The 15,095-nt window shown below is 39.7% G+C and overlaps 1 protein-coding gene across 1 annotated transcript in view; it reads left to right on the forward strand.

The window, feature by feature from the left end:
• Positions 1-12,710, forward strand: part of LOC308045453 (protein shisa-1-like) — a gene marked incomplete at both ends in the record, with an annotated part of 35,994 nt that extends 23,284 nt beyond the window's left edge. The window contains 2 exons of the mRNA XM_080352739.1: positions 10,301-10,356; positions 12,617-12,710. Coding sequence (XP_080208865.1) covers positions 10,301-10,356; positions 12,617-12,710 — 150 coding nt within the window. The remainder of the gene's footprint in view (positions 1-10,300; positions 10,357-12,616) is intronic.
• Positions 12,711-15,095: the final 2,385 nt, after the last annotated feature.

Here is a 15,095-nt window from a genome sequence, read left to right on the forward strand (position 1 = left end):
CAGCGTAAAAATAGTAATTTATTCCAAGTTGACAGATAATTTGACAAAGTAGAAGCAAAGGAACCCAAGACAGAGCTTGCAGAACTCTATCTGCAACTAAGCAAGGTTTTGGATTCTGTCCCGTCATTAAAGTTACTGCCACTGCCTGCTATACAGGTAAAATCTGAGGGAGCTGAAAACTTCAGCCAGGTTATCGAGAAGTTCTAAGAGAACTTAATGGTTAGCATAGAAAGATGCTCCCAAATCCCAAAATACTTGGGATAGTAATCCTTAAGCTTTGTTCACAAACAATAATATTTCACCCCAGCAGTAGCTCATGTTTAGCAATCTGTGGAGGAAATATGGACTTTCCAAACTATGGGGATAATACCTTCCCTCGCTTTTGCAAAATTTGCCACACACTCCCTTGTAGGAGACGGTTCTTGAATGTCAAGCTTGAAGTTTAACATCCTTCCCTATTCAAAATTAATATTTGCAAGGATCTAGTCTGTGCCCAGTCCGTATTGAGAGACTATAGCCAAGATGGTAACCGTAGTTCTGAGGCCCATATGTTACAGCCTTCTTAATGTCTACACAAGTGCCTGAAAACACAGATGTCCAGCAAAACAATTGGGCCCCTCAGTTCCAGCAGGGCAGGGAACTGCTGGAGAGAGTCCAGCGCAGCCACCAAGATGCTGAAGGGAGTGGAGCATCTCCCGTGTGAGGAAAGGCTGAGGGAGCTGGGGCTCTGGAGCTGGACAAGAGGACACTGAGGGGTGACCTCATTAATGTTTACAGATATATAAAGGGTGAGTGTCAGGAGGATGGAGCCAGGCTCTTCTCGGTGACAACCAGTGATAGGACAAGGGGCAGTGGGTGCAAACTGGAACACAGGAGGTTCCACTTAAATATGAGAAGACACTTGTTCCCAGTGAGGGTGGCAGAACCCGGCCCAGGCTGCCCAGGGAGGTTGTGGAGTCTCCTTCTGTGCAGACATTCCAACCCGCCTGGACACCTTCCTGTGTAACCTCATCTGGGTGTTCCTGCTCCATGGGGGGATTGCACTGGATGAGCTTTCCAGGGCCCTTCCAATCCCTGATATTCTGTGAACCTGTGAATCTGTGTAATTGTAAGACACCCATCTATGGTAGTTCTATTAAAAAAAAGAGCAAATAATAGTCAAATAGTCCTCACAAATAATGCAACTACAGTTTTACAGTCAATAGAATTATCCGCTATTCTTCCATGACAATCACTAAGTTATTCTATTCCTTGTCTACTCAGAACCTTAAAATCACAGGTGAGATCAGAGGCAAATGAAGAGGAAATTACCATTCCAGGGATAGATATTATTATCTTCTGCTTCTAACAATAAATATATTATTGGTCATAGAAAAAAACGAAATATTATTGGTCATAGACATAGACAATAGCCAAAGGCAGCCAGGGATACAGGTACAGTTCAGCTGGCACATCACACCAGCCAGCCAAGGAGATTTTGGCAATATTTCACTTATTTGGGGAGAGGAGAGAATAAAGTTGAAATGACAGCCTAGCTTTTAAGTTAATAAAGCCCCTGTAACTCCTGGGATGATATCAGCCTAGATCAAGGTCACCTTACTCAGATGTTTCTTGTTTTAGACACAAGCCTGATCTTGTTTTTAATGTTCTCTAATGCTCCAAAGGACCAAAATAATAGTAAGACCCTGTTATAAGGACAAGCAATTTTATTTCAGGTACGGAACATTTAAACACACATAACAGCTTCTGTTACATGTTAACGGAGCCACAGTTTCACTGTCTCATCTTACTCTGTCAAATTTGTGGCTGAATTATGGTTTTAATATCTTAGTCTTTGCTCTGTGATTTTTCTCTGTTGTTTTCCTGATCTGCACTTCAGAGTAATACATTGTTAGAGACACTTTAGCTGGTTATAACACAGCATTGCAAAGGGAAAATCTCTTACGAATTATGTATATCTATGGCTGTACATGATCTAAACATGTTCAGAATTTGTTAATCTTTCAGAACTTTTGAGTACAAATGAGTACAAATTCCTGATAGAACAGAAATTCATCTTTACACTTCATTTTTAATTAAAACCAGCAGCACATTCTAGCATAACACTCTTGCAAGTTTACATATTTTCACCACAACCTCCATTCAAAAAGCATCTTCCATCCATTCTTTAAAATTATTTTGCTTTAAATATTTAATGATAAACATATTTTATAACTCAAAATACAATATTGGGAGAATGTGGCCCTTATTTCCTAAACAATTCCCAAGGGACTATGGACATGCACACAGCTTAATACATAAATCAGTATGCAGCACAGTCTATATTACTATTCATAACTGAGAGAGGACTATAAATGTACATTACTTTTAAAAATTCAGGAACAACGTAGCAGCAGAGTATTTTAAGTTGAGCTATCACAGGAGTCAGTAGGTGTTCTATGAATGAAGGATCCGAAAGCTCAGGGCCTCCTAGCTGCAAGTGTTCCTTGGTTTGAAGAATTCATAAAGCTAAGTAGGTGCAAGAAATAATAATGGAAAATTCTATTTAATACAGAAGAAAGGAAGGGTGAATGTAGATATATTCCTAACGAAGGGAATAAAGCTTGACAAGGTGTTGACAGCCTAGCCAAAACCTTCAGTTCATCTGGGTAGATAACATTCCCCAGCTGAATCCATCTACAGATTGTGCAAATCACAAGGGGACAAAAAACTGCCTTCCACCAAAGCAAGTGAAACACTTTTTCCACCATACCTGTTCAGACTTGATACTCCCCAACTTCATTTCCATATATCTAACCTGCTCCACAGTCCCACCAGGCAGCCCCATTCCCTTCACGAGCTTTTTGATAATGAAGGGTTACAATGATCATGAGATTCATAGAATACCAGAATACCAGGCTGGAAGGGACCTCAAGCATCATCTGGTCCAACCTTTCTTGGCAAAAGTTGCTAGCAGGATGGGATTTTCAAGCAAAAATTGCCAGGCTCTCAAGTCCACAATTCAAAATGCAAGGCAATGTGAAGATACCTAATCCAATTCTAATTTAGCTGTGGAGAGCTAAACTCCTAGATGTTTAAAGGGAAAATATCCAAGGCTGCAAGTTTTTATAGCTCTCCAGCTTAAATATAATTTTTGAAAGCATATGGAGTTGAGGTAATGGAAACAGAAGGATAGTTTAAAGACACTTTGACGGTTAGGTTATTAAGATCAGTTCATTTGTTTCAGTTGCTTTTAATTATCTTCTGTGGAGTCATTTTGGTTTTATACTGGTGTAAACACATCACATCCCATGCTGGTTAATTTCCTTGTTTGCCTGTTTTTAATTTTATGAGGATTTCAACTTCCAGGTGTTTAAATCAGCAAGGAAAGAAAAAGAAGATCATCTTAGAATGAAATGGAGTCAATTGAAACTATATTTTAACTTTATGAGCGTTCGTTTTCTTACACTGGCAATTCTCAGTTACTAATCTCAGGCAAGATAGCCTGACACTTTTAACCATATAAATACCATAATTTTGAAATAACTACAGGCTTCTGCTTGTTATTGCTTAAGATTCAACAGAGGATACATTGTAAATAGGCCTTTAAGGAAACCAATTCTACTATTGCTGCTAGCTAGGGTAATGCCTGCCATCATGAAAATAAAATGACTGTCGTTAAATCAAGGAACTAATTACAATCAGAGCATGAAGTTCATTTTCTGCTGGAGGCTTGGTCTACTGGCATGAACTAGAATGATTTACCTGAGAGCACATCTCAGGGCTGTGCCAAATCTGTTGGCATAGTATATTTCTGATACTCAAGCTGCCTGAAGGCAGCTCAGCAGTTCAAGAAGGTTCCCAGGCACTTATGGGCCAGCAGGTCTCACCAAAAGGAAAGCTGGGAACACGTACATCTGGAAACTGGGCTCATGCCTACATATGCGATCAAAGGGAATCAGACTTGAATCTTCCTCCACAATCCCAAGAGGACAGGGAGCCTTCAAACTGCATCAAAACCAAAGACACTATTTTCACTTTTCCCTTTTTTATTATCGACAGCCCTCCATCTCCAAACTCTGACAGCAAAGATCAATGTGATATCAAATGGAAAGGATTATGGTGTGTGTATGCTCAGGCTTCTAAAGTAGAGCTAATAAATCTCCTCAGTTCACATAACGAGACGTAACTGCATTTGACAGTATTTGCGAGATACTCTTTACACTGAAAATCCTCCTTATACACCGACCCTGGAAATCCCCTGTGCACGTCATCATTTAATGTGTCTGCCAAACTCAGTGTCAGCTTCTTACTGTCTGCCTTCTCCCTCTGTAGGTGGTTCAGCAACTCAAAAGGCACATAATTATTCCATAAATATCCACCAGTGAACTTATGAAATGTGGGAAAAAGGCACAGGATTTTATAAGTTTTGATCTCATCCATACTTGAGATTGCCATGAAAAGGTGATTCACTCCAAATGATAACATAACCAATTAGACATGTTTTCATTATAAAAAGATAATGTCACAGCAAGAAATGCACAATTAGAATCCAAGAATCTCATTCTGTCTGACCTTAAAGGAGTCAGTTACTCTCTATGCATGTGATTGCCCACCCATAGTGTGGTAGCACTAATACTTATTTTAGGTGTCTTTTTAGAGTAATTAATGTTTTGAATGTTCTTCAAAATTTTATGATGAGTCAGTTGAAAAAGTGTTCCCATATGTATACTTAATTGGTTTTCAAGGATATTTTAGGGGTATGCATGCTTATATGCCTAACATGAACTCTTACCAGCCTGTAATAATTAGAGACCAAAAAAGAAAAATCCCACCAAAATTTACATATATGAGGTCCATCCTACTAATGGGACATCAGAGTTAACAATTTTACAATTGTGTTTTCTTTATAAGCAACACACACTGGAGGGAATGATAAATGTACTTAATAGCTGCAGCATTATTCAACACACAGCCTAGCGGAACGTTCCGAAAAGCACCGAGTGGTTTGTCTGATCGCCTCCAGCTCCCTGTCCCACAGGAGTTGGAAACATCAGCTGTGTTTCAAATAAGATGCTGTTAAGAATATGATCGCTTAACCAGGACGATGAAAATCTCTGTTGAAGATTGTAGAGGCTATATTTGTTGAGACATTCTCCCTTAGGCTATGATACTAAAGTTCTCAAATATCTCCCCATACATACAAACACAGGTAAGTGGCACAAACTGGTTGCCAAACTCCAGACTAGTGTCCATTTTCTGAGTTCTCAGACCCAGAAAATTAAGAGAGAAGTTCTTTCTCCAAAAATACAGTCACTCAAAACAACTCATCTTATGAGTAGGGAAATGCTCAGAGCAACGCTGATGTTCCTTCTTCCAGGACCATGAGATTTCACAGAAATACACGCGCCTTCAGAAGAGATTATAAAGATCTCAAACATTGTCCTCTGAACAAACTATAAAATCACTCCACCTTCTCCAGTAGAAATAATATTCCACCAGTAAAGGATTAGAAGAAGAAAACCAGAAAGATCCTTGCTAATGTGACAGCATGTGCACTTCACTACTGCAATGATTAGTATCACAAAAGCTCGCTGAGGAACAAATAAATACTGTGTTTTTACAACAGATGGATATGTGATGGGTTAAACAGACTGTCAACGTGAAAAGCTGCAATTTCCAAATTAAGGATTTTCTGAAGTGTCAAAACAACTCAGCAGTTTGAAGTAAATTCTGAAAGATTCCCCAAAGAGTCAACCTATTACCAAAGAAAACTGATTAATGAGTCTAATATCGATCTGTTGAACGCGTATGATGACTTTGCCTTTCTCTTTGAAAGCTCCTGCCACAGCAACACACTGGGAATTCGTCAGGATGGTCTGCTGGGAAATCATTAAGCAAAAATAATAAAAGGAGAGAAGAAAATGAGGAAAATCTCAAACATTTACTATATGGGTTTCTGAGGTCTCTTTTTTCACATGAATTAATGTTGTATTCAGGAAAAAAAAAACAAACAGAACAATCTGTCCATCTAAGGGAATGCATTATTCCTCAGAAGCACAATGATACACCACTGGTCTTGAATACCCAACTATTTAAAGCACCTCCTTGAAGGCACCTACAATAACTGCATGAGGAAAAATTAAAATGAACTGATGCAAATGTGTATACAAGGATGCAGACCGAGTTAAAAAACAACACCCTTGTCCCTAAAAGCAAAAGCACCATGCATTGAAACTTCGTTATGCTCAAGCAGCACTGCATCTATTCAGACACAAAAGACCAAAACGATTGGTGAAAGACATGATTTAGAGACTCAGTCCCATCCCATACAATCTTAGGTTTGGGATCAGCAAACAGACAATTACAAGTTAAGTACTTTGAGAGATCAAAAGTGGATCTAACTCTAACTCTTGTCCACTACCAGTTTTACATCCCCTGTGAAAAACTACTGTCACGTGCCTGGTGAGTCTCCTCTCTGCTATTCAAGCAGAGCACTTCCCACAGCTGTGTGTGTTCTTCAACAGGCCTTCAGGTCTCTGGTGAGGGGTTCAGATGTTTTCATATAAATGGAAATACATACGTATGTATATACATGAATAGGTATTTTATAATGCTGGCTGATGGAACTTTATTGCATTTTCAGGTGTTTTCCCATAAGGTTATTGCAATTTCTTGTTATTACAAGGAGAAAGTACTCACAAGGAGATCTGCAATCTGTGTTTGCAGTTTGCATTGAAAACTCCCCCAAACATGAGAAGGTAGATGTTTGCTATTTACCACCTCCTTAGGACACATAGTGAGTAAGAATATTTATCCAGCTGAAAGCACAAAACAAAATCAGGAAGGCAAAGCATGGTTATGCTAACTAGAATCTAGTCTGTGCGCTGAGACTAATACCAAACTTTGGAAATGCAGCCGTGGCTCCTTCACAATCACAAGTGATAATTTCTGTTTTGCATTTCATCCTAAACACAACCTTTCCTCAGGTTATGCCAGGGAGAGCGCACAACGCTCTCCAGCAGCTCACAGAAACAACACATTGTACAAAAGCTTGGCATAAAAAGACACTTGTCACGCTCTTCACGACCAGATAGTTCTCCCCAGGCTGGTTACCAGTTCTGACACAGAAGAAAGTACAACTGCCTGCAGAGATGCTCCTGTGACCAAGGACAAGATCATAATAGACAGTTTATCTTTTTCTCCCAAAAGACTTTTAGTTCTCTTTTCTCCATCAGGAAGCCTAGTAAAAATGCAGCTAATTGTGGTTTCCTATGAGCAACTGAAGTATAATTAACAACAGCTACCTACAAATACAGGTCTACATTTTTCTCTGCCGGAAATTCAGTGGATACTTTTTAACATTTAATTTGTATGCACGCTTTTGATCTGCCATGGACACCAGGCAGTCTCTAGCAACTTTAAGCAAAGATGAGTCCATTTCCTAATTAGAGATGTGAATTAATAGAATCTGAAACAACCATCTAAAATAAAGCAGGCACTAAACAATCATTTCCTGAGATGCTATTATACATTCCCTAGAGTGCTTCCTTTGTAATATTTTCAAACTATCCGCTCTTGTCAATGATTTATGGTGTCTAGGTGCTACTCGGCAGTACTTTCAAGGTCTGTGCTGCTAAAGAAGAAAACCTTTATTTTATCTTGAACTGTCAACAAATGTTTTGAAATTCCATGTGAGTTCTTGCATTTGTCCTTCATATTTCCAGAGCTTAGAAAAACCAGCTACAAACTACCTTCCTTTTCATATAGAATAATGCTTATGAGCATCTCATTTATGAGTCAAATTAACTTTTCCCCCCATCAGAATATGCTTAATTCCATTGGCCTCATACCATAATTCACCAACCAGGCACTGAACCTCGTTGTGACAGCCCAATTAGTTCTGCTGGCAACATTAATGAGATTATGATTATATGAGAAACATACCTAGCAAGTATGAACTGTTATGCAGCCCTCTGGTTAAAAGGGATATTACAACATTAATAGAAGGAGACATCAAAAAGCATTTGCCCACACAAAGGAATTCAACAATTGTGTTTAAATTTAATATAGCATATGATAAAGAGACGAGCTGGAGTAAAAGCCTTTCACTGCTTCTCAGGTAATATTATTTATGGCTCTACATAGGACCAACTCCATGACATTAGCAGATGGAAATCTTAATACCTTCTGACACAACTGGGTTGAGCCATATATTATCACCCACAAATCCTTTAAAAACAAACACTGGTTCAAATATTTATGCCACTCAACATATTAACTTCCTGGACATCAACAAGGGGAACCTCGGTGATAAAATGACCTGTTTTAGGGAAGATCAGTGAAAATAATTATCTGTATCCTGGGCTTCAAATCAAAAGCCTTTAATACTAGGATCACAATCTCCACTGAATAAATGTCAGAGAAATAAACTTGATAGAACAATATATTTTCCATGCTCTAAAGTTATGAATTTTAAAAAGGACTGAGAACATGAAACTACAATGTCTTTAACCTCTTGGGAATACATCCAAATACCAACCAGGTCAGTAATAATCTAATGTCAACTGTTTCCATAAAAAAAGATGACGATAAATACTGAAGTATCAAGCTACCAGGGAGGTATTTAGTGGGAACTGTGAGGATCTGTGTTCTTCTTAGTTATTCTGTGTTATTCTCTCTGTATCTTGACTAGAATTTTAAAGAAAATATAATGATATTTCTCCCAACCCTGTTTCACCATTGTTTATAACCCATAGCATGAAAACTGCCAGCCTACCTCTTAGATCCTTCTGGATACTGATCTTATTCAGCTTGGGTGCTTCCTAAATTGTTTGCAACATTACTTTCCTGAGAAGGAAAATACAACATAGACAATCAATGAAAGGTGACTCTTCGGGTTGGAGAGGTTTAGTACACAATGCAGATTTTGCTGATGTAAATGGCATATACTTTCTTAATTACATTTTCCTCCCCGCGTAGTATTGACAGCCTAAGTCTCATTGGTATTCAGCTGACTCCCCCTCCTGCACTATGGATAATTGCCCCTTCCATTCGCAGCTACACACCTCTCTGATCACTACTATAATTTGTATGGATGGAAAATGTAAAATAAATGTTTATCACATGCGAATTATTTTAATTTCTTGTAGCAAGCTAGATGAAAATGTAAAGGGCCAGTACCAAGCAGTCTACTCTCTGCAGAAAGCAGTGAATGACTGAATCTTAAAACATTTGAACAATTTGTAGGCAGACTTGTTTATTCCACTTCGCTTTACACTTTACACATGCAGTCATCAACGCATTTATTTACTCATCTATCTCATTACAGTGGCCAAACTTTCTTTATATTATGGGTATAGTTGCAGCACGCAGAGCTCTCTCAAGAGAAACAAGAGAACTTGAGATGCACGTTGTGAGCTGCACTGAATCAAAAATGGGAGAAGACAAGATCTCTGTCCTGAAGGTCTCGGCCACGCTGAGGCCTTGGCAAGTCAGTCCAAACACAGCACGAGGTGCTTCAGAGAGTAAAACCTCAGTGACTTACATGTGACAGACAACAGGCTGTGCATCCCAGAACTGAAGAATAAGCTTCTCTTGATAAAAGCAATGACCTCCCTGAAAGGAAAACAAGTGGTATTAGCTAACATGAAATAGCAATATCAGCTGTGGGGGACTACGGTGGGTCTGTGGATTCCCTGACGGAGGGTATGTATGGGAACAGAGACTGACCTTGAAGATATTAAGGTGCACCCGTGAGAAAGAAGGGAGTAAAAGAGTAACATTAACAATAGCAAAATTAGCCACTGATATGTTACTGTTGCAGCCTGTAACCAATAGCAAAAAGACACATGAGCTGGTCAAGACTATATAAAAAAAGCGTTTGTGGCAATAAATGGAGACTGCTGTTTGTACACAAGAAGAACTTCATCTATGTTATTTGTCTGCCTCAACCGCGACAATTAACCCCAAATCCCAGTGCACAGAAGAACTGCTTTTATCACAATGCACCTATTGAAACTGGACCTCAAGCTACAGGTAAATTTCATCCCCTGAAAGACAAACTTCTTGCATCTCATTTCTGTGATGGTGCCACATCCAACCAGCAGGAACAGGGAGGCACCAGCCTGCCCACCAAGGCCCTGGTGTTCCAAGCCACAGGCCCGGACAAAAAAACCGCACAACTGTATAAAAGCAAAACCTATTTCAATGGAAGGTTAGTCCTACCCCGGCTGCCCAAGGTACCGTATGACCCGAGGCCGCTGAGGCCACCGCCCCCTCAGCGCGGACAGGGCGGAGCTTTCCCGCCTTCCCGCCTCAGGCGCTGCGCGATGGCGCCGCGTTCTCCCCGCCCCGCTCCTCTCGGCTGCAGCCGCGGTGAGTCCCGGGGAGCCTTGAGGCGCTGGGCCCGCCCTGAGAGTGTGGTGTCCGCGGCCCCGGTCCCATCAGCGGCCTCTCCGTAGCGCAAGGCCCTGGGGCACCGCTCCGTGCGGCAGGCTCTCGGTGTGCCGGGGTAAGGAGCCGGGTGTGAGCAGAGGAGGGTGCCTTGTGGGAGCCCGTGTGTTCCTGGAAGAAAAGGGCGCCCAGAGGGGAAGGTGCCGGCGGGGCTCAGGGGAGCAGGGAGCCTGAGGAGGCCAGGCACGGGCCTGGGGCGCTTCTGTGGGGTGTTACCAGCCTTGCGAGCAAAATTTTCCCTCACAGAACTTTTGGTCACAGCGGAGCAGGTTACTGCGCTGGAGGGGGCCCGTGTCAGGGGAAACAGTGCAGGAAAACAGCCTGAGCATCTGGTTCATGTGAGGCCAAAAGGGAATTCATCAGTTAAAATGTATGTTAAATAGTTTTTAAAAGTCACGTTTTCATCATGGAGTTGCAGGATGGTGAAATGAAAAAGAGAACCAAAAACAACCAAAAGCAAAAGAACACTGCACTCTGTGGCCTTCTTACCTAGAAAGTGTGTGGAGAAGAGTTTCTTAATGGGCTGTTACTTGGTGGAAATGTAGGTTTTTTTCATGAGTGGTGTGTTGCAATTGCATTTTTGCCTCTAAAGAGGATAGAATTTCTTTCCCTCAGGTTTTCTTTTAAGGTGCTTCGAATTTTTAGTGACATTCAATCATGGCAACATCTTCTCAGCAGTGAGTGAAGGTTTTGTCAGCATGTCTGTAAGAAAAGGTGACTCTTAGAAAAGGAATTCAAACAGTTCTGTGGCTTCTCTTTTTCAGAACCCTTAATGAAACGCTAAGCTTGCTTTCTGCCAGTCTCCTAAGGTAGATATCATTATACCTCGGCCTTTTGAGTAATAGAAGCTGTGTAATAGCAGATGCAACTTTAAAGTTGTTTGCAAACATATTTTATTTGCTACTTGTAAGTATACTTATGGCTTCTAAGTTGATCTGCTGATGTTGTGAAAAATACCTGTTTTTTACTGTGAAAATTAGCTAATATCAGTCCTATGTGATATATGAAGCGTTTCTTGTTCAACTGGTCACTTTACTTACTGAAATTAATCTTCTCACTCTTTAATTGTCCATGTGCAGCTTGTGTATCTGCAACTTCTTAGCTCAGCTGTGGGCTGGGGAACTAATTGATTTTCTGTTTGCATTTCCTATTGTTTTTCTCCAGTGAAACTGGTCTTTATAACTAATCTCTAGCCTGAATCAGTGGTGATGTAATGAACAGAAGTATTACTTAGTGTTTATTTAAAGTTTAGATCAGAACAATTCTTTAATTTTTGAGACCAGAGTAAAACAAAAAGAAAACCTTCAGACCTAGAAATTGGGCACTACAGATTAGTTGTGGAAGTCTCACCTTGGGAAGTAAGTCCTGAATTTGTTTTAGGGACACAGTGTCATTATATAGCGCACAGATGAAGGAGCCGTGGCTGACTGCTGCAAACATCTTTCTGGAGGGATGTTGCCTGTACATTTACTCTCATTACATTACAAGACTTTGTAGGAAATTGGAGCAAAATTATTCAGAACAAAGTTATTTAGGTCCTTAAGCTCAAAGGAAGAGGGGTATTGCATAATTCTAATTAAAAAGGTTGAAAAAAGTAATAAGAAAGCTTTAAAATAAATTTGTTACATGATAGGTAACTGACTGAGGTCTGTTTTGTTACTTGAGCTTGAATCTGGAGAACTTTATTTCTGTTTTTCACAGTGGGAGCATGACTTCTTATTTGAGAACATCAGCTAGTTGGTGCTTGTTATTTTTTCCTTTTAATTTTTCTAGACAAAAATCTAAGAACAAGGAGGTTTTGTATTTCTGAGTGGTGAGAGGCTTAATAATAAATTCAAAGCAAAAACCACACAATTTTAAAATTTTTTGTTTGTTTTCGTGAGTGTTTTTATCCATGTGTTACTGTAATTCACTACAAATTTGAAAGGAATGCTGCGCAGAAGTCATTGCTGATATTTGGTGATGACTGTTCCTGTGTGCTTACCCAGTAGATCTTAGTGATCATCAGGAGTGCTTTGAAGGGTATTGCCTTGATCAAGTGCACTGATTAAGTAATTATTTTGACCACCTTTTGTAGCTAAATTGGGTGTGAGCTGAGCTGTAATAGTCCTCCATGTGTCCTCCATTGCTGTAAGTAATCCACTCATTCTTCTTGGATAACTGAACCTGTTTTTGTTTACAGTGCTGCAGATATAGTACTGGTTACCATGAAAAGTGGTGGACAGAATGGAGCCAGAGTTACAGGAGCTCTGGTGTGGACTATGGTGACGATATGAGCCCTTTGGTGGGGAGGAAGAATCCTGCTGGCAGCGAGTGAGCGAACCGTCTGAATTGTGTTGTTCCACAGAGGATTTAGAAGGGTCTTGCTGTGTCAGATGATGTTGGAAGGCATGTCACAGTTGGCAGGCCGAAATCATGCAGGTATGCAGAGTTTCCGGTGCTTGAGACTTGCTTTTCACAGCTTTAAATCAGTGCAGTGAAGACTTGAATCATCAAAAACCAAAAATGTAAAAATTGCATACTGCATTCTTGCTGTGCAAAGCAACAGAATGCTCAATATGCTGACTAGATTGGTGTTTTGTACTCTCAGGATTTGCTGACAGCTACGTGCAGAAGGGTGTAATTTGGTCATGGAAACCCTTCCTTGGTAATCTTGTGATGCTGAAGTTTTGTTGGCACATTAAGAAAAAATTCTGCAAGATAATGTTGACTGAGTTACCATGTATAAAGATAGTTGGCCATAAAATAATTTTTCCAAGTACACGGGGAAAGTTCCAGGACTTCAGATTTTTTAGAGGCTTAGATAGTACCATAAAACTGCATCAGATGAATGATAAGAAGCAGGCAGCAGGTCATAAGCTAACTGCTATAATACCTTGTTGGGTTTCTTCTGTCTCTGTGGGGTTCGCTGTCATTCTTCTACATTCTCCTTTTCTCCAAGGTTGATGTGGTAAGTATTTTGAGTTCTTGAAGAGGTGATTTTTTTTTTTTTTTTTAAATCTCTCTTTTACTCAGGAGCTTGTCAGTGTATATAATCACTTTAGCTTTAAAATTTAGCTACAACACTGCAAATATATTTTTTAAAGTAGCAGAGACTTAAGATTTATTTTAACTCTTGTAATCTGCTTCTACTCGGGCCAATTTGATCAACTGGCATGTACCAACGTATAATTAACCTTGTCTATACTTCAAAATTGCTGGTAGAGATGTTCTGCCTTTCCATCATCCATTCAACGTGTTAGTGTTGTGTTTGTGGTTTTTTTGTTTTGTTTTTTCTTCATTCTGCAGTATTACCCAGCACTGTTATAATTAGGAATCCCTTTAAAATACTGTTTAGGCATGATATCCCAACAATGCAGGACAAAATTTGCTGTTGGATATATATACATAAACATAAACCCTGTTTATCATAGCTTAGAATATAGAATTAGGTATCAGTGCTTCAAAATGTGAATAAAGAGATGATTATTGCTGTAGTGTTAGTTCAAGTTACATCGGTATAAATGAGCAGTATCTAATAGATTTAACAGTTTGGCTTAAATATTTTACTTTTTACAAATGATAGGTTTTAATAACTTTTTTTTTTTTTTCCTGGAGATAAAACAAGGAGTTTTAAAAATATTCCATGTCTAACCACTGAAATTCTTATTTCTGGTATCAAGGAGTACATGCTGGGAGGAGTCCTTGCTGTGTGCACAGATGTGTTTTTAATAAGCGTTACTACTTTTTATCTTTACAAGGTTAATGTTTCATAAAATTACGGAGTCTTCTGAATACTATCAGTTAACTGAGAAACTAGGGAGTAATTAATAGAAAAATATTTTGGGAAACAGATACGCTGTGGTGCATATCTTACTGAGAGCAGCATATATAACTAATAAAAACCATAGAAAACCTGTCATGCTGGTGTCCCCATAGGGACATGTATTTTCTTTGTATTATATAAGCACACTGAATTTGCTATTAGTACCCTGAAAAAAAGAGAAGTTAGCTGCATCCTGAGTGTTCTCAGTATTTTGAACCGGGACTACGCCACACGCATCTTGTTCTTGATGGCAGTGACCTTTCTGCCCTCTAAAGTCTTTTGCCTTTTCCCAGCTATTCCCTTTAGCTTCTTTGCTCTTTCCTCAGTTTCTGCAGAGGTGGAGTTGTGCTGCAGCAGCCTGGAGAATGGGGAGTTGATACAGGTTTTTTAATTTCCCCTGCCTCATCATTATTTTTCCTTGGAGTACCTTGAGACAGTTCACCTGAGCTCCCGGTGGTACCTGAAGAGCCTGTGTATGGCTGAAAATAAGTGATGGGGTTGAATGAGGGAGCAGGTAGACTGCATTTAAATTAGCATTACAGATTAAATTGGATGTGTCAACAAACTCTAAGCAGTAGTCACTGTTTTTCTCAAGGTATCCTGTATTGTCTTTCGGTGGAGTGATTAGAAACGAGCACTGCAAGATACTTTGTGGGACAGAAGCTTGCTCAGAATTTTACCTGGAAATCACAGATATTTGTATAGTCCTATGGCTTGGGGTTTTTCTTCCATCTACAGAGAAAACTCTCGTTCAAGTGGAGGATCATTTGCCTCCCGCTTTGTTTTTCTGCACTCCTGCTTTCTTTACCATGTGTGTTCTGAGATGCCTTTTTTCCATGTAGATGAGCAGCTGGAA

The sequence above is a fragment of the Nesoenas mayeri genome (assembly GCF_963082525.1).
Source record: "Nesoenas mayeri genome assembly, chromosome: 13".
NCBI lineage: Eukaryota > Metazoa > Chordata > Aves > Columbiformes > Columbidae > Nesoenas > Nesoenas mayeri.